The 20,887-nt window shown below is 41.5% G+C and overlaps 1 protein-coding gene across 1 annotated transcript; it reads left to right on the forward strand.

Annotated features, from left to right (window-relative positions):
- Positions 1-1,743: 1,743 nt before the first annotated feature.
- snrkb (SNF related kinase b) lies at positions 1,744-20,297 on the forward strand. The gene is made up of 5 exons (XM_086301666.1): positions 1,744-1,994; positions 3,796-4,153; positions 4,268-4,662; positions 15,043-15,184; positions 17,185-20,297. Exons 2-5 carry the CDS (start codon positions 3,918-3,920, stop codon positions 18,263-18,265), a joined length of 1,854 nt encoding a protein of 617 aa, XP_086157792.1. The 5' UTR covers positions 1,744-1,994; positions 3,796-3,917; the 3' UTR covers positions 18,266-20,297.
- Positions 20,298-20,887: the final 590 nt, after the last annotated feature.

The raw sequence follows: 20,887 nt of genomic DNA on the forward strand, positions 1-20,887 counted from the left end.
GACAGAAAGTGACCACAAAGCGAAAACTAATGCCATAAAAAAGAGGCAAAAAACAATCACAAATGCAAAACAATTCACACAGATGCATAAATTGCCCTACAAAGAGACACAAAACTATCCTAAATACATACAAATACAAAAATATTGCAAAGAATTCTGACTTATTTTAGGTTGGAAGGACCAAGGCAGTAGGACACATCTGCTAAACAATCAGTAAACTATAATTCCAAAACTATTCACACATATTCAAGATTCAAGGACTTCATTGTCAGTATAATATACACAGTATACAGCATACCGAAATGCCGTTTCACCCCAATGCTCATCTATGTGTTTATGGACCTTGCTTTGTGCACTGGTGCACAGTCTTGTTGGAACAGGAAGGGGCCATCCCCAAACTGGGAGCATCAAATTGTGCAAAATGTCTTGGTACACTGAAGCAATAAGAGTTCCTTTCACTGGAATTAAGGGGCCGAACCCAACTCTTGAATAACAACCCCACACCATAACGCCCACTCACCAAACTTTATACTTGGCACAGTGCAGTCAGAGAGTACTGTTCTCCTGGCAACCGCCAAGCCCTGACTCATCCATTGGACTGCCAGACAGAGAAGTGTGATTCATCACCCCAGAGAACACATCTCCACTCCTAGAGCCCAGTGGTTGCGTGCTTTACACCACTGCATCCGACGCTTTGAATTGGGTTTGATGATCCTTAGATCATCAAACCCAATTCAAAGCCTTAACCAAAGTCTTAACCATCTAAGACCATGGCTCACCCATTGCATGAAGCTCTCTGTGAACTGTTATGGAGCTAGTCCGAAGGCTACATGAAGTTTGGAGCTCTGTAGTGAGTGACTCTGCAGAAAGTTGGTGACTTCTGTGCACCATGCACCTCAGCATCTGCTGTGATTGTACTTGCTGTGAATGTTGACTAGTATGTCATGGCTTAGTTGCTGCCATTCTAAACCTCTTCTACTTTGTTATAATATCAGACAGTTTACTGTGGAATATTTATGGTTGCTATCATGGTACCATGCTGGAATTCACTCAGATCCTGGGAGCGACCCATTCTTTCACAAATGTTTATAGAAGCAGTCTGCATGCGTAGGTGCTTGAATTTATGCATCTGTTGAAGTGTTTGGAACACCAGAAATTCAAGATTTGGATAGGTGAGTGAAGACTTTTGGCAATATAGTGTATTTACATTTGAACTATGAAGAGAGAAAGAATATAAAAAGCAAAGATAACACACGCAAAAATTTTCACACTGAAACATAAAGTGGCTGTATCGGAACTGGGAACTGCCCTCCAAGGATCCAAAAGACAACCAAAAAGACAAATCTTCAACAATAACACTGAAACTAATGAAAAGAATTACAAAGAGGTGGCACAGAGAAGCATAAAGGAACTATAGATAGAAGGAAAAAGAGCGGTTGCAAAGAAAAACGAAACCAGCACAAAGACTCATGACATCTTTGATATCTTGTAAGGTCGAGGGCCCCGCTGTGCGTCTGTCCTGGGGCCCCTGTCCTGTCAGTACGCTATGCTATAGCTCTTTGTTCCCTGCTCCTGTTTACAGAGCGAAACACCTCAGCCGTTACATAATTCTTGGACTTCCGAAGCGTCCATTCAGTTATTTTCCTCTCCTCACTGCGTACAAGAGGCTCGCGACCGCTGGCTGCTCCGCGCGAGCGAGCGAGCGAGACGAAATATGCATTGACGTCAAAAGCTAGCCGGACACGCGCGCGCACGACAAGTTCCGTTCTGCAACTTCGATGAGCGGGCGCGCGGTCGCGGAGCTCGAGGACACGGAGAGAGTGCGAAGTGAGGCGGGCGGTCATGAGAAAAGTATGGACCGGGAACATGGGAGTGTTGTGAAAGACAGCAAGAAGCTGCCGACTCACACAGCAGAATTCAGCGGGGACACCGAGCGTGGAGCCGCGGAGTGACCGAAAGAGCCGCTCGCTACTCGGGATATTTACACGACAATGGTAAGTTAGCACCGCCGCCACCGCTGTATCTTCACAGCAGTAACGGCACTTTACTGCCGTAGCTCTGTCGGTGTCCGTGAGGTTGTTGGTAATGGTTGTTTTGGAGGATGACTACATGCGCGTGCGTGTGTGTGCCAACTCGGGACTGCAGTTGAGGCCAAGAAGAGAACAGCTGGCCTTAACACAAGTGTGGCAGCCCCGAGTCAGGATTACGGGGTGCAGTGGATGTGATACAACTGTACAACCGAGGACATTAGCACATATCTAAGACAGGGAGGCCTGATTCTGCCCGGAGAAGCTGTTCAGAGGGGCTTTAAATAGGCTGCCGATAATAGTGATGCTGCGTTATATACTGGTGATAAATAAATCATAGTGTAAAAGGTTGTAGATGAAAAAAACAGTTGTCCGTTTTGATAAAATCATATGTCTGCCTCAGAATAGCTCAAAAGGGTCCTCTGAGCCTTTGTTTGAAATGATTGTTGTAGTTGTCAGTGTAATCAAGTGAACGCTAACTCAAAAGAGATGCAAAACAGTTAGAGAGAAGGCACAAAAACAAGCAGAGATGATGCCAAATACACTCAAAACTCCCGTCAAAGAAGTGGAAAATGACTGCAAAGAGATGTTAAACAACTGCAGAGATACAACATGACAAAAAGTAGAGAAAAACAACTGTGGAAAGAGATGCACGGTGACTGCAGATACTCAAAACAACAGAAAAGTCACAGAGAAAAGCCCACTTAGAGATACAAAGAGATGCAAAAGTTTCTTCTGCTTATGGGAAGAAAAAAGTTGTGAAAACAACTACGGCGTGAGAAAAATAAAAGCTAAAAGTTTGGTGGAAAAAAACAATATTAGCTACATTTTTAACACTAAAAACTAAACCGAAAGCAAGCAGAGTCTGGGAAATAACTGAAACGAAATCAAAATGAAAACAGAAATGTAAAAAACTGACTTGCAGGTAGGCACAAAAGAACAATCACACCGTGAAGCAAAGGGACTCTACAGAAATTATGGAATAACTACAGATACAGAGTACCTACAGAGATGCAAAACAACCCCTAAGAAACAGTATTTACAATTTTTTTTAAGGTTTTATTCACTAAAGGGGCTATTAGCTGCCAATGGATACTTCAGAGGTGTAGAACAACTTTTTTTTTTTTTTTTTTAATTTACTGGGCTTAAAGTTTTCCCACACAACAAAGATTTAATTTCTAGTAACTTTGAACAACATCTACTTTATTTTTCTGTTTTTCACCTTTATAGATGAACTCCCATCCGTGTGTTTACCTGTTTTCCTCCAACTGAATAACCTAATAAAAATCAAAAGAAAGCAGCAGTGAAGCTGGGGATGATATAATGATGATATCATCAGGTCTATTGCCACCTTGTGACCCTCTTAACCGAACTAATGACACACAAACACACTCGCGTACGCGCACAGATGTACATTATGGTTTCTTGTTACAGTATTGATTAAGCGTGCCATTTGTGCTTGATGGTGTTATTTGAGATGGAGCCAAACGCAGCTCCTCAGACAATAACACAATATTTTACACTCTGTTGCTCTTATTGCTAGACTGTAATTCTGCTACACTCTAATCTAGTCCTCGCTACTTAATTTAACCGTGTCCTGTTTTCTGTGCCTTTCGTTAAGCGATGTTTAATATCAGCCTCTTTCTGGTCCCGTGCCTGATGGCAGCAGCTGACCTCATCGAAAGCCCTTTTCCCTTCGGGCCAAAGGCCAAAATAATCAGCACAGTCAATTTAGTTTCATTGTGTTGTCATTTCTTTGTCCAACCAGGCGACTCTTCAGCAGTGAGGAACTTCGCTGCCTTGCACCTTCCCTCCCTTTTTTCAGTCCTTGACACCTTCACGCAACCAATTTCCACCTGCTCCCTTGTGAAGCCCCTCTCAGTTTTAAATATGGACTCCTCTGGAGGTATAAATGCTTCCCAGGATGAACATCCGGACCTGCAGAGCAGCCCTGGTCGCTCTGATCTCAGCGGACTGTACCATCTGGGTCGGACGTTGGGCAGGGGTCACTTTGCTGTTGTTAAACTGGGCCGTAATGTCAACTCGGGGCAACTGGTGGCTGTCAAGATGATAGACAAGACAAAACTAGATGTAATGGCAACGAGCCACCTCTTACAGGAAGTGAGGTATGAATGATAAAAAATAAAGATTGAACAGATACTGATCTCAGACTAAGAAGCTTGCTGTTCAAGATGAATGGTTGAAACCATCTTTGTTTAAATGTGTCCCTCCATTATCAGATGCATGAGGCGGGTGCAGCATCCCAACGTGGTTCGCCTTTACGAGGTCATTGACACACCCACCACTCTCTACCTGGTGATGGAACTGGCTGAGGGCGGTGACCTCTACGACTACATCCTCCGCCACGAGGGAGGCGTGGCCGAGGTTACCGCCAAGCGTCACTTCGCCCAGATTGTGCGTGCTGTGTCCTACTGCCACCAGCTGCATGTAGTGCACCGGGACCTGAAGCCTGAGAACGTGGTTTTCTTCCCTCAGCAAGGCGCCGTCAAGCTCACTGACTTTGGGTTCAGCAACTTATTCCAGCCCGGGATGATGCTGGCCACCAGCTGTGGGTCGCTGGCATATTCTGCTCCTGAGATTCTGCTGGGAGAAGAGTACGATGCTCCGGCTGTGGGTGAGACAGAGAAAATGTATTTTCTCTTTTGTATCTATGTGTTGTTATTTTGTTTTGTTTTTTAAGCGCTGAGCTTGAGATCAGAGATTTTAAAGCTGCCAGGCAAACCTGGACAAAGGGAGGCAAACATAAAATGCAAATTAGTCTTATATAACATCATCATATTTAGAAATATCCGCTTTGTTGGCTTTGTTTTTATACTCTGTTATTATGGTAATATTATGAGGGGGGAAAAACAATATTTGACAAACTGTTGAACAGTGGTAGAATGTAAGAGTATTTTTAGTAGGTTTATGATATATCCCACAGAAATACTCACAATACTCACACAATACTTCCTTGTGTTCCTAAATAAATTCCAAGTAAATAATTATATTGTAGTCATTAATTCTATATCTACATTTAACGAGGCAGTAATCAGCTGCCTCGACAGTGAGTTCCTCATCCTTTGGATGGACTAGCTTGCCTTCTTGGCCTGCTCTGCAAGCCTCCAGCTTACCTCAGATCTCCAGAACAGAAAAAAGGACTATGCACTCCAAGAGAGTGAAGCTGGAGTCCATCTGGCTGCTGAACGAAAGCCTCGAGACAGCTGAACAACCACCATAATAGCAACATGCATGTCTCTACAGACACACTAGCCAGGAAAGACTGTAGGTAGTTGTTGTCTCAGTTATATAAAGTGTCAATAATAAACAAAATATATCTGGGTGGCCCTCTCAAGTACAGTGGGAAAAACTCGCAGTCCAGTAAAACCAGTGACAGGGGCTCATAAGTAGACAGGTGAGCACAAACTGCACTGGAGTGTTTGTATTATCAAACTTGAACATTTTTAAAGTGTAAATAGCAGACATTGGTCAGTTCTACCTCCTCAAATATGTGATAATGAACTTTGTTTTGTGTATTGGAATGCTTAAGTTGTTATGCATTCTAACACATACACGACGGAGAAATTAAAGCAGTCAGTGTGCTCTATTTTTTCTCGTAAAATCGATTAATAGAGAAACAAATTTACATATTTTTCAAAAAATGAAATGATTAAAGGCCTCTGTACTTTTGAGCGATGCCCAGAGGTTGCATGCAGCATCAAAGTCTTTCTTTTCTTTGATTAGCATGTGTAATTTTGCCATCGAGGCTTCAATATCTGTTTCATGTCATTTAATTATTTTCCACTCTGAGCAGAGCAAACTTGCCTGAGGGTAAATTCAGTAGCTTTCTACCAGACGCCTTATCATTGTCGGCACCCACATCAGATTTTACCCATTCGTCATGGGAGCAAAGTTGTTAAAATATACATTTTCGTCTGAGGATTTTAACATTTCTTTTTCTTAACCTTAGATTAAGTAGTTTAGAAAAACTTACTTTTTTAAAGTCTGGTTGACGGCTGTTGAAGATCTTTTGTTCACACAGTAGAGTCAGCAGATTAGGTAAGATAAGATGAAGCTGTTTTGTCATGTGCTGTTGCCAATGGGTGGAAAAATTACTGATTGTGTTTGATGCAGCTGCAACAAACTGCTAACACAGTCAAAATTCACCAACAAGCCTGTATTGTCTGTTTCCGTGAGCCCAACTGTTTGTGTGGGTGAACAGTAGGTGCCCATATTTGTCTCTTTGACCCTGTGTAGGTATCCCTGTGCATTTCCTTGTGTCTCAGTGTGTCTCTTCCATATTTGTGTGCTAGTATGCAATTGTCTGTGTGTGTGTGTGTGTTTGTATATCCGTTGAGGATTAGTGTGTGTATCTGGGTCAGTCTAAGCAAGCCAGCCAGTCATGAGCCAACTGGGCACGTTCTGCAGAGGAACCAACCACTGCAGCTCACCAGCATGCCCCCACTCTGCATAACAAGCATTTGTGTGTGTGTGTGTGTATGTGTGCGAGAGGGAGATGAGGACAGAGACAGATAGCAGATAGAGAAACTACTGTGCATCACTGTTTATCCTTACTAGAAAGGCTGCTCTGTACTGTTGGGATTTGTGGGAGTTTAGAGGTGAAGCCGGCAGATAGATTGTGGGATTTGAGTTTATAGAAACAGAAGGAGAATTGAGGGATTTGGTCTTGCGCATCCCGGGGGGGCAGGCAAACTCAGCATGTGGGCTTCAGGGATGTCGGTGGTCTTATCTGCTAAGCTGGAATAGGCTGGATTTCGGCAAGGTCTGGTTGCCGTTCTGTCAACTACAAATGCATCTGTCTTGAATGTAAAATAGTTTGTGCTCTTGCAGAAGGGCTTTTACTGGCATTTGCACATGTAAATGGATCAAAACAAGAAAAACTGTAATTTAAGAAACCAGTGCTTTGAATTTGCTATATTGTTTATGGGTGTCGTAAAGATGAGAATTGTGATCTGAAGAATCTTTTCACACGCACACATAACTTCAGCATGACTTACAAGTTGCATTAGTTCCTTTTTAATGTCACTTCCTGTTTCTAAAAGCGTCCACTCGAAGGGCGTCCATTGAAATCCATTTATTATTATTACATCCTTTAAGCCTGTTTTCTGCTTCACTTGACTCGAAGCGCATTTTTCTGTTCTATTTTTGCTCGTCTTAGTGTGACTCAAACTGTAGATTTCATGTTTATGTCGTCACTTTGACAGAAATGTACACTTCCATCACTCCGTGCACACATGCATCTATATATTCATGAATGTTTGTCGTAATCCTGAGCTGCACAGAAGAAGAGATGTCCCTCAGTGATCTCAGCTTAGTAAGATGACTCATAAACCTATCTTTGCACGCGCACACACAGACTGCAGTCTGTGTCCGTTTGATATTTCAGTCTGATATAATCAGGCTGCTGTGGGGATTTTGTTTTATACTTTAAAGCCTGAAAGTATACTAGATGTACATCTGATAACTTTATACAGGATGTCACCAAACCAGTAAATCGACAAAGCAGCTTCTGTGGCTTTTCAAGGGGCTTACATGTACTATAATATTGGACTGACATGCAGGGGAGAGGGGATCTATTTTAACTGTTCAGCCTTCTTACCCACAGTTCTAGTTGTGTGGTACAAAAAGCAATATAAAGCAGCAGCTAATAATCTGAAACTTCTCTTCAGGGGGGCAATAATTTGAAAGACACCATGCAGCATGCTCGGCAATGCTTGCTACCTAGATAGCATAACATTCTGTAAAGTCGGAGGATGAAGGATGAGAGCTCTTTCTGCTTCTGAGCTCAGAGCTCCTCCTTACACAGCGACAGGGAATCAAGTGAGGCCGAGATCATGCATGATGATAAAAAGTGTACAGAAAGTTTTGAAGAACTCCGAATGGAGATCGTACCAACGCTGCAACACTAATAAGCTTGCTGTATGCTGACTGTGTTTAAAAAAACAGCAGCAACAATAAGAGGTGTTGTATCTGACAGAAGAAGATAACAGGCAGCCTGCTAAGGACTGGCTCTGTACTAGCCCTTTGTCAGATGTTAATGTTTGTTAATGAAAGCATATGAGTACATTATTTATTGTTTTGGTTTAATTGGTTTTATTGTTTCTTTATGTATGATGACATTAAAACCTTCTAGCAGCAGAGTGAAGCATTATAAACCAATAAAAATGTTGTCGTGTTCAAAAGTCATATTATTATTATTATTAATAATAATAATAATAATAATCATAATAAAACCCTAATATACTGTAAAACTTTCAAAATCTGCAGTCCAGCAATAGTTAACATGCAGCTTGATTGAAGACGTGGTGCTGGTGTTTGATGACGGTCATATGATTTAGAGTAGAGGCAGGAATGTCTGCAGGACTTCTTGCCTTTGAAAAAGATAAACACTGCAGTTACATAATATCTGCCCTTTACCGTGTGCGTGCATGTGTGTACACTTTCTGCACTCTAAGTGTAATTGTTAGGCTTCACAGACCAAGGTCATCGTGTTAACGATATATGTGGGTCTTTTCCTTATTTTTCCCAGTCACTGGCTAATGAGAATTAGTTTGTCATAAATTAAAGAGGACAAAAATAGTAGCTTATCAGTGTGGGAAAGAGCTCTTCCTGAACAAATGTAAATATGACAGCAAGAGGTGAGTTATGACAAAGAGTAGGGCTGTGCAATATAGTTGAGGGAAATGTCAGATAAGAAAAAAGGAAGAGCTAAAGTGGTCGGGTATGTTCTGTACAGGAGGAACTTCTGCTTTTGGCTGATTATTCTGAGAGTCAGCTACAAATGTTTGTGTTTCTGACAGCTGGTTGCCATGGAAAGGTTCAGCAAAATGCACTAACGTTATAAAGATGGCATAATCAGAAAAACCCCCCAAATGTGATAGAGGAAAAGCTGCTTTTTTACAGACTGAAGCATTAAATGTATGGGCTTTTTTGTGTCAGTTAGATTCTCTAAATACCTACATGCTAGATACAGTGCTTAGTAAGTCAGAAACAGTAATGAAATCTGGGGGTTACAGGTGGCTTTGAACTCTTTGATGTGCTCTCCAGTGTCGACAAATGTGTTCAGTCTTTGTATCTGGCTGCCACATCATACACACCACTCATTTGTCTGCTTTAGGGTGGAGGGTCATGGCTGTTCATTACCCAGTGGGGAGTAGCACATGTAAAGCCCCCTCTGAACATCCTATTTTAGACCAAGGAAGAGCTTCTTTACCGAGAGGTTTTCCGCACAAAACCTCTTTGTTGGTGTTTTCATATCAACCTCAAGGCTGCTTGACTGTTTGTAGCAACAAGTACTTTTCCAAAGCTTGAAAACCACAGCACCAGCAACGTTGACACATACTAGGAAGTATAATGGTGCAGTGAACAGATTATCTCTTAGCAACTAAATCCAAAAACAGATGCATCCTTCTTGGGGGGAATATTGTGCAACAGTGTGCATCAGTCGATGTTTCTGGGCACAGCATGTGATTTGTAATGGCTCTCTCTTAGGACCTAAGAAATGCTTCTCAACTTTTTTTTCTTGTTCTTTTAAACAGTCTTTGCTGTCACCTGCCCGAAAGTAGCCTAAAGGGTTATTCTGCGTCAGGTCAGCAAACGCTTCCCACCTGACCATCTCAATCCAGGAAAATGATGCACTTTTTTTTAATAGGAATTCAACATTAAACATGCATTTTGGCATATTTTTTAAAATTCCAGTATTTCAGAATTTCATGTTGGATAAGAGAGCAACATGAAAGCAACATGGCTTTCTGTGATACCAGGGCGGGGGGAAATTTTCTGTTAATTTAATGAACTGATGGCATATCCATAAATGAAATTGATTGCTAAAGTATTTTAAATGGCATCATCCTATTCTGAATAAATAAATACATTCTTAATGTGTTAAACTTCAGTAGTCAGTGTAAGGCTTCAGTCACACAGGCCTGGAGACCTGTCGGCAACCAGTATATTATCTGAGGTGGAGATATCTAGTAGTTACTGGTTGATTACATGGCCAGTGGCTTCTGGAGATTTCTGGAAATTGCTAGCTGAATTGGTCACAAAAAAAGTGTACGGTGCTGCACCGAAAACCTCCTTGCAATTGCTTAGGTTGCCTGCAGGTTGCCATGGTCACCAGTACTTTGTATTACTCATCAAATGGCAGTGAAATTGTGACCAAATGTGTTGGTTGCAGCAGTAAGATACAACTTTTATTTTGAAGGTGTTTACAGTGTCACTATAGTTTGGTGAGAAAATAGCGAGCATTTGCAGACGAATCGGTACATGTCATGCAAACTGAAGGCAACAGCAGCAATCTGTTAGCAACTAAAGCAGTCATTAGCAGGGTTTTGGTGCAGCAGCCACTCACCAGTCAGTTGAGACTGTTCTTATATAGACATTTTTCCCAGAGATTTCCAAGGAGGTCACCAACTGGTCTCTATTTTAAGATATCAATGGCACAGCAAAATAAGTTCCTGACTTTGTCATAAGAGTGCCTACAGAGCAAAACCTTGTTTGAATACTTTTCTGTTGTGTTTAAGGGGGGAACTGTACTTCCTGACTAGTTCAGCTACTTTTGTGTGGACTCTCCAGTCTGCTCACTGTAAGCTTCACATTTGTTTTAAGGGGATGAACACATGATTCAGTAGCAATATTAGTAAAATTACATTTACCAGAACAACCTGAAAAGTATCTGTATGAATGCCAGTTTTGGTCCAGAATAGTTCGCTAAATGTAATTTGCCTGAATTTTTGATACGCACTGCAAAAAAATGTAATAAAAACTATCACATTATTTCATTAATGTTCCAATTTAGCGTTTTGGCCGGTGTTGTTATTTACTATTGTTTTAAGTTTATTACTGCATTTCTTTTGAAGTAACACAGTTTCATGTCAAGGTAACCACACCAGATGACTTCACAGTTATTAAAATAATATGAGTATGTATTTTCATGTATTGACAACTTCCTTCCTTATCAAGATTTTTATGAAAGACTTAGAAGATAATCATATCAAAATAATAACATTTCCCAAGATCATGAGAAATTCCTGTAATACATCGGTTACTGATGATCTAACAGCATTTTTCATGCTGGCCAAATGTGGGCAAAAAAAGGGCTGCATTTATATCTAGTCTGAACTTGAGGACCCGTTGGAAACGAGTCAGCTGTGCTGACCCTTTCTGACGTATTTGGCCTTGAAAAGTGTACTTAAAAGGAGATGGCCCCAGTAGAGAACCACAGATCAGTCATTAACTCTTTGAAGCTGCAGTGAATTCTGTGCACGAGGTTTTGTATCGCAACAGTTTTCATAGTTTAACTTATTTTCTAACGTGATTCAGCCTATATCTGCATCTGGTTTGTGTTTACTTTGTATGGATGTATGTGTGTGTGTCTGCTGTTGATCTTTGTCCTGTCAGCAGGCCACTAATGCATGGTAAGAATGTGTGATATTCCCCAGTGAGCAGAGAAAAGTACACTCCCAGCACTCAGTGGTTTCTCCTCCCTGTTGCATAATACGTCCCTGGACCAATATTAGCGTGTGCATGAGCGTGCGTGCGATAGTCGTGTGGTGAGAACTGAGGGCTCTTGTTTGGACTGTCATGAGAACAATGTGGAACAATGGCTGGATGTCTGATCACATACGGGGCTGTTACATGTGAGAATCACTGGATGGAGGAGGATTTGAATGTACCACAATGTTTTATTATACTCCTAAAAATATTTTTGAAATCCTTTTATGTCTGACTTGCTCAGGATTTAATAAGGAGGGTTTTGTTTTGTGTTATTATAACGGTGTGTGTAGCTGCAGGCACACTGCATCTCTGCAGTTTCAGGATTACCTGTGCCCTAAAACATGTCCACTATTATGTGTTATTTTAAACTAATGTGAACTAAATTAGTTGCAAAACTGATTGCACTGCAAGTGTGCTGTGTCCACAAGGGCTTCAATTCTGAGAAACGGATGTCGATATTTAGAAAACAAAGAGCATCTCAGGGTTATGGTTAGCAGTCTAGCAGTCTCAGGTAATACATGTGTCATTTTTATTATTAACTCTAAACCTCCCCCACATTTTCCTTATAAATGTTATTTATTGTGGTTACTGCTCGTCTTTCTTGTAGCACCAGTGTGGGACAGCTCTCCAGTTTCATTGAACTATTGCATAAAGTTTGACAATTATGTGGTTTGATGACCATATCCTATGGGGTAGCTGCATAGGCAGAGACCACATTTACTTACTTCTGGTGCAAACATTTCGTTCTATAAGCAGGCCTGAAATATGACAGATACTAGGTTACTCCTAGTAGGATTTCAAAGGGTAAAGAGTTCGAACATGTGCATCCGGTGCTTTAAATGGAACAAATCGAATCGGCAGATTGCTGATTCACTTTGTTCCATTGAATCTTTTTTTTATTTTATTTTTTACTGGAAACATTTGTGTGTAGCGTGTTAGCATGTGTCTGTTAGCACTGAATGCAATAACCTTTAAAATCAGAATCAGAATACTTTACTAATCCCTAAGGAAATTGTGTGGGTTACAGTTGCTCTAAGACAGTAACAGACTAACCTAATTAAATAATATGATATATTACAAAGAAAGATCACTAATATATACAAATCACTTAAATATCAAGACTATTATAGAGGTGAAATATATATGATTGACATTTAACTCTAACCTGTAAAACATTTGTTATTTTACTGTAGAGCATGTGCAAAGGGTGGAGCTATTACGGTGTGTACAGTGTATTACATGGAGGAGTTGTACAGGGTCGTTCAGTGGTGCTTTTTGGTTATCTCAGTCTCTCCAATCTGTTCAATGTGTCTCAGATCTAAAAACCAGTCTGCCTACGGCCCAACTCCATTCTCTCCCACTCTTTCCCTTTTATTGTAAACTAGTAAAAGTTTTGAAAAAGCCCTCCAAAATAAAAATAAAAAATAGCTGGGGTATATGTGTAAATTAATTAATTTCAAAAGACGAAGCGATTGTCATACATAACATAACTAAACTCTAAAAAGCACTTGTTGTACTACTACTGTTTTATTTGTACTCATTTCTTTGTTTCATTAAGAAAAAGGGAAATCGAGGCAGCAATTTATTGACATATGCAAACATAAATGGAAATACAGTGTAAGGCGGGTCTTTGTTTTTTGTTTTTGTTTTCCTGGTTCTTAAGGTCATAATTTTCAGATACTGTTTCTGTGTTGCTGATAGATTTAAGGGACTCCCACTTCTTCTTTTTGTCCAATTTCCTCAAATTTATTTTGCTGAAATATGGTAAGTTTTCAGCTAATCCCTCTTTGGTAATCATCCTGTAGGTACAAAACTGCTATTTTATGCATGTCTCTTGGCATTTTTCAACTAAATTCAAATAGAGAAATCTGATCAAACTGTCTGCTTTTGCAACAAAGTATCTTTCTGGATGACTTTTTGGTCTCGTTCAGTAATATCAAGTCTCTTTTGATACAGCGTGATGTTCATTTTTTAAACGTCAGTTCCCTTCAGGTTTAAACTGGTTGTGTCACTGACAAATGTTACTAAATGAGCACGCTGTGTCCCCTTAGTTCATTATCTCATAACACAACCTCATTAACCAGTGATGATTGTCTTTCTCACAGTCAGGAGTACAGCTTAATATTTTATTACTGGTGTGGACAGTTAGTTTGAACCGAGATTATTGTTCATGTTGTGATATCACTGATGTCACAGGTTGAGCCTTAAGCTGAATTAAAGGACAAGTAATATGAGCTGGTTAATGAAGGATTGATAGTTAAGAAGCTGAGGCACTAAAATCTTTAGGATTTCGCCCCTTGGAATGGTCAATGTTTTTGAATGTAGGTATTTGAATTCTGACGAGCGTTACGGCTTTTACCAGACCTCGCCTGCTTTAACCATGCATTAACAGCCCCTCAGAGGTATCGCAGTACAGGCATGACAAGTGTTTGTATCATAGTTTCAGTCTCGGTTTCACAGCTGTAATTCTTCCGCAGGAAAGAACACAAAAGATGTGTAAATACGCTTAAAAAAATTAGTTTTAATAGCTTTATATGTGGAGCGCAGTGTTCCCTGAAGAATCCACAGTGGAGGGGAAAACTGAAAGATTAGCAGCAAAAGCTGTAAAATCAAGGTCAGACCACTTTAATTACCCTTTAGGTCGCACACGAAGGAAACGGGATATCAGCAGAGACAGGTTTTAGCGATGAAGATTTACGATCTGTGATATTTACAGTGTTACATTGGGGCTGGCACACAATGCAAACAGTGTTCAGTGTTCTTTTTTCCAGTGTTTGGGAAGCAACACGAGAAGAGGCATAAAAGATAGAAGGGAGTTCATTCTCAGAATAGCACAACACCACAACAAGCCATCTGTTTGTTATGGCCTTCAGCCCTCAGATCGCTTTCCTCAGCTTGCGTGAGTTTCCTTGACCCGGCTGCTGTGTTCTTGCCTCACTGAGGCCGTTTTGAGTGTGAATCGACTTCCTCTTGCTACATCAGGACGGGAGAGGGAGGGTAGGCAAGTGGAAAAGGGGAAGGAAAGGGAGGAGACGGGAAAAGGGCACGCTGTCAGCAGTGCTGTCGGTCAGGAAGCCCGGGCATGTGTGAATGTGGTTTTACAGTCGGGGTCAGGAGCGCTTAGCCGAGTTGTCTACAGCTTAGCGCTTAAAGTTTTGACTCTTAAAAACCGGACATCCAGCTGTTACTCACAAGCTTTCCTCTTAGATTGTTTCACGTCATTGAGGAATGCAGTAGTTTAATCTGAGCTGCTCTGTTGTGTGTACCCTGACCCTAGACCTCACTGTTGCTCTAAGGCAGACAGGAGACCACTTGAGATCAATGAGTAGAGCTACATTCAAAAAGGCAATTTTTTAAATACCCTATCTGACCCGTGGAGCTCGGAGTATTCTAACTATGATGAGAGAGCAGAGGGATGGGAGGCTATTTTCAGTCTGGAAATTATTTGCTATTTAAGGCAAATTTTTGTGATTTTTGTGTGTGTGTGTGTGTGTTCCAGATATCTGGTCTCTGGGGGTGATCCTCTACATGCTGGTGTGTGGAGTCCCTCCCTTCCAGGAAACCAACGACAGCGAGACTCTGGTCATGATTTTGGACTGTCGTTACTCCATTCCTGAACATGTGTCTGACGAGTGCAGAGAGTGAGTAAAATCTTAGCTTACAATCAAGGTCCTCTCAGGCCAGATCTTCAGAGGAAGAAAAAGGTTTTATTATTCTGAATGCTTTATTTTTGATTTCTCTGCCAGAGGGTTCTGCTGTTCAGTAGATGAGTTAAAAATCTGCTGACCGTAAAATCATCTCATTAGCGTGCGTTTCACTGAATAATTTCAGTGTCCTAGTTTCCTCAAAGGCTCCATTACCCTGCTGCACATATAGTTCTCCCTAACAGTGTGAGAATCATCCCAAACATTGCAACACAGAAACTTCTGGGTCTTTAGTTTTGCTAATCCGGAAACAAAATAAAGCTCACAGGTGCACATCTGTCTTCACAATCTTACCTTCACTCCTAACAGTCTGATCCAAAACACACACACTGGGTTAACATCGGGACAGCGTTAACACCTCCAAACCCAGTTACAACCTCTGCAGGATGTCCTGTGAACATAAACCAGGAAGTTCTCAAATCCTAATAAGTCAATTCAAATACACAACATTAATTTTCAAAAATCAGATATGTATTTTCTTGCCTGTTGTCCACATTGATGTAATTTTGTTGTGGGGTTTTTTTTTTATGAGGAAAGGAGAGAATTGGGAGCTAGATGTACCGCCCCCACTCACAAGGAGATTACCTCTGATTGGGTCACTTCCAAACCTTTCTACATAACTTCATTAGTTTGATCGCCGATCTTGGATCTGGTCTCTGGAGGATATTTTCATCTTGTTTTAATTTGTTGATAAAAGTGTCAGTACACGTCATCTTTTTTTCTTTTTTTTTTTGTCCTTGTGCATTCATTTTTACCCCTTAGCTGAGCAGGCGGCGTGAACACGATAACTCGAGGCAACGCAGGATTATGATATTGACTACTACTAAATATCCTAAACAAGTTCAAATTTCAATGATCTCGATCAAAGGGTCAGAGGTCAAATTTTCTGAAAAACTTGAGAATCCCATAACTCAAGCAGGAAGTCACATAGGATATTGACATTTATACCACAGGTGCATCTACTAAGAGTCTGAGGGTCCGCATTGGCGACCGCAAATATTTTTATTAGTTATCGTCTTGTTTTTTTGTGAGGGAAAAGGTCATTGAAAAAAAATGTGATGTAAATTTGGTCTGAGCGACATGTCACACTGAGCTCCTTTGTGTACCAAAGTGTTGTGGAGTCAAATGTAAGGCCATCTGTGCATCAGCTAAAGCTTGCAGAAAATTGGGTCATTCAGTGAGGCAGTGATTACAAGCACAGCAGCAAATCTACAATGACTGAAAAAGAAAAGAATCAAGGTGTCAAAGTCCAGACCTCCATCTGACTGTAATGCTGTGCAAGCACCAATCTTTTTTGTTCTCTGTGTTATGAAAGAGGGAAGTTCAGATTACTGGCCAGTAAACCAACAATAAATCTGACTTTCAGCAGCACGCCACTTTTTAGGCTCATTTCACGGTTCTTGTCATCATCGAGCCGTTTCTGTACAACACGGGCACCATTAGAAATACATCGTTTACACACCGTTTTTTATTTACATCACAAGTGGGGAGTCAAAGGCCTTAGCCTTGAATACCAAAGAGTGTGTGTGTAAAAAAAACAGAAGCTTTATTTCCATCTTCCTCCCCAAAGGTTTTTTCCAGCTTGTCTTCGGTCTTCTGAGGTTAAAAAGGCAGCAGCCATAAATACTCTCTGCCCTGTGGTTTTTGTCAGATTATCTGCAGCAGCAAACACATCCTCGAACATCTGACCCGGCACTTGTCATATGACTCTGCCCTCGGTCACACAATGGTGTGTTTCAATTGAGAAGAGGAGCTGAATAGAACAGAAGATCCTTCTGGACATACGGGTTTTAATAAGTGTGCCGATGGCCTAGATCAGATCAGAATCAGGTCGTTTTCTGTGTCAAATCAGTCGCTCCAAAAGCTTATCGCTTAAAGTATAACAGACGTTTACATCACCTCCATCAAACAATAAAATTCTCTGTCTTTCCTGTCAGTCTGATCTCCAGGATGCTGCAGAAAGATCCATCTCGCCGCTCCTCACTTGATGAGATTGAGGCTCACCACTGGCTCCAGGGGTTGGATAACGCCCTCCTCAGTCCAGAGGCCCCACCGCACTGGCTCTCAGGGGCCCTTTCTCCCAGCTCTCCCCACTCAGGAGTGCCTGAGTGCGGGGATCTACTCGCTGCAAGGCCATCGTCTGACAAGCCCTTCCCTGCTCCGTGGCAGCCCAGCCTCAGCTTCACCCTGCGTCCACCTCCAGCTGAAGAGCCTCCCATCACCAAGAACCTTCCTGCACTTCAGCAGATCTGTGAGGAGGAGGAGGAGGAAGAAGAAGAAGAGGAGGAGGAGGAGGAGGAAGAGAACGAAAGTATGATAAAAGAAGGGGAAGGCTCTGCCTCTTTACTAGAGGGAGAGCCAGAAAGAGAAACTAAAAAGACACAGGATGGAGCAGACAATCAAGACAGCAGTGAAGAGGAAGAGTTAAGAAGCTCATTGGAGGTGATGAAGGAGGGGGACAAAGCAGAGGTGGAGACAGAAATCAAAACTGAAGACAGTGGGTGTGTGATTTCAGATCAGCCAGTCAGTCATGGAGACAGGCTGGTCAGTCAGATTCCTGAAGTCTCGCCATTCTCCCAGCTGGCTTTGGGTGTGCCGTGCTGTCAGGGCCAGCATGACATCACAGCCCGAGAGGAAGGAAAGGACGAGGAGGTGGAACCCAACAACAACACCAACAAACCCCATCCTCCTCTCCCTAAACCTGACCCCCATCACTCCCCGGTGTCCTCCGCCAGGCGGAACAAGATGGAGCTGCAACAAGGAGGACGAGAAGGCGACAGGGGAGGAGAAAGCGGTAGAGATGACCTCTTAACAGACAGGTGTCAGCCCCACAGCGCAGCGACGACCCGGGAGGAGTCTGCCCCGAGGGTGGAGCAGGGAAAACGGCACAGCGTGAAGCTTCGTGAGCGTCTCTTTCAGTTTCCTCTGTGTGAGAAAGCTCTGGCCTTCAACATACCGACACACAACAAGCCCAAGATCCTGCCGCTGGCTCAGTACAACTGCTGCCACGTGCTCTAAGTGAAACCGGCCCCGGCGATATTTGTTGTGCTGCTTCCACATTAGGGAGACAAGGGCTGTTTAGCGGTCCGCGGGTCACCGGCTACCGAGAACAAATCGCGTGAAGCGGCAGACCGCTGAGCTCGCTGCTGAGGCTTTCTGCCGCTGAGTGTACGTGAAGGACCGTGTACAGCTTCATACGTGCAAACACTCCGCTCTAGCACTTTGCTCGTCTGGTAAACACCCAGAGAGCTGGTGCTGAGTACAGTAGTCAAACTTAGTAGAACCTCGTCCCTTTGCTGCTGTGTACAGGAGCCACCACAGAACTAAACGAGACTGTTTCCAATGTGTAGCTTAGAAACTTTACTGGACCTAACTGTATATGAACTTGGGAGACTGAAGAAAGAAGGTGATGGAGAGAGAAGAGAGAGAGATCTGATAACCACAAGCAGTTTTTATTGAATAAGCTAAAGTCCATTTTATTTGTTTGATGGTGCCTAACAGCATAAAATGGATTCATACTTCACATCACAGCGGTGTCATTTTAGTCTCGACTGCAAAAGCTCTGAAAGTCATTAATTGATTATCTTCTACAGATTCCTTATTTTATTACATATGTATAAGATGGACCTTTAAACTAGAGCGGCAAGTGTTTTTTTTATTATTGATCAGTCAGCCAAATATTATGATGGATTTGTTTATTTTGTCAGGAAACTGTGAGAAAGGGTGTTTGACCAGTGGACCAAAACCTGAATTCTCTTTAAATTGAGACTAAAAAAGAGGTTTTTAAAAAATAGACACATTTGACATCATGAGAACATCGACTGTTGGATTTTTTTTTTGGAGAAAAACAGATAATTATTAAAATAGCTGCAGATTTTTTTGGGATGCACAGATGTATTATGTGACCGTCTACGCGCTTTATTTGGAATCTGATTCTGCTGCAGAGTAGCACTACTTTCCTTTTGCACATCCTGCCTGTGTTTGAAAGCTCTTATTATAAGCTGTTGTAAAGAAAGACGGAGACTGTTATGATATGATAGGACAGAGATGATATGATTTCCTGTCCTCTTAATCCTTGTTTCATACATATATAAATATATATTAATAGAATGGCTTGTCCTAACTTACCATATAAAGTGTTTCTAGACTCACTGGTCACTGATTGGGATGCAGATCTTCCATTTTTCTTTTTAATTCTGCTAAACATGGTAACTTTTTTTATTATTATCATTATTATTATTATTATTTTGGATGAGCAGATATAATGTTCCTTGATTAATTTTTTTTATAATGCGACAAAGATCTGAATTCTCTAAAGAGATATGTGACTTTGCGCATGTTAATACTGTCATTTATCACAATATACCTCCACGTGTCTTGGACCTGACAGGACAGTCGTTGTTTCTATGTTCTCGTGTGACTGTAATTACCTTGAGGTAACCCACTGAATAATGAATTGCACACAGTATGACTACTGTAGCTGGCAGCTTTTAACAAGCGGTGTCCGGGGACTGGATGGCTAGATTTGTTGATCATTCGGCCCCAACCACAATGGCTTGTTATTGTGTAGCCGAGGAGACTCCATGTGGGATTATTTTGACATATAATGGCTCTGTGTGTTCTGTATTTTTTCCTTTTCGACGCAGATACAAAGGTGTAATGTTTTGTAGGGTGACAGAAGGTCAAAGCTGTACAATAAGCTACATCTTGCTCCTATAGTTCAGTAACCAGAGCTTGCTGTTGTCAGTCACTGCAGCTTCATGAGCTCAACAAATTGGATTTCTCATCAGGACCCGCCATCGTCGGTTCCCCACCTACATAAAGAGCGGCCGTCACGTGAAATCTGATTATCGCTCATGTTTCATCAGCCGTGGAAGCATAAAATCTGTGCAGTAGAGGGATAAAATTATTTGCTTCTGTGTGATTGCAGCCTGTCTTTCCTCAGTGCGTCTCTGTCTACTGACCTGCATTATAACTAGGACCACATCTCTATGGAGCCATGAACTTATTTTTCTGTATTTATTTATTAAAATGGAATAAGTCAGCAGGATGGATGGTGTGCAGTCTGTTTATTTCACAGAAACTCGCATTGAAAACAAAATGCTCTTCTTGAAAAGCTCATTTCCACCTTTATGTTTTTATTCTCTACTTGATTCACAGTTCATAAAATCCTTACTACCGATCCACTGAAACAAGCTGTTTTAGCTTCTCACCCTTTAATGCAACTTTCTTCTGATTGGCTGCTCCTTTAGAACGAAAGATGCAAATAGCAGGTAGGTGGGGCTTCTGTGACCAGAGTTTTTGGATCACAGGGAGTACTAGTAAATACACTGACTTCCTTATAATTTTTTTAAATTATTATTATTAACTGACAAGTGGCAGAGGAAACTTTCACACCATGCCTTTAGGAAAAGAAACAAAACATTATGAAAACACCTCACCACACACAAAACTGTAAATATTTGTCACTGTTAAATAGTTTAATATTACTGCTGCAGATGTTTAACGCTGACATCCCTTTGAATACTTTCTGTATATGCAATAATACTTTTAAATACAGGATTTTTCTGTTTTTCAAGCCCTCAGCTGTTGGCTTTCAGAGACATAAGTCAAACTTCAATTTTCCAATTAAGGGTCAGG

Source organism: Aulonocara sp. 'chitande type north' Nkhata Bay, linkage group LG7, assembly GCF_057382095.1.
Source record: "Aulonocara sp. 'chitande type north' Nkhata Bay isolate Kocher_YH1m ecotype deep benthic linkage group LG7, A_spYH_male_GT1.1, whole genome shotgun sequence".
Taxonomy (NCBI): Eukaryota; Metazoa; Chordata; class Actinopteri; order Cichliformes; family Cichlidae; genus Aulonocara; species Aulonocara sp. 'chitande type north' Nkhata Bay.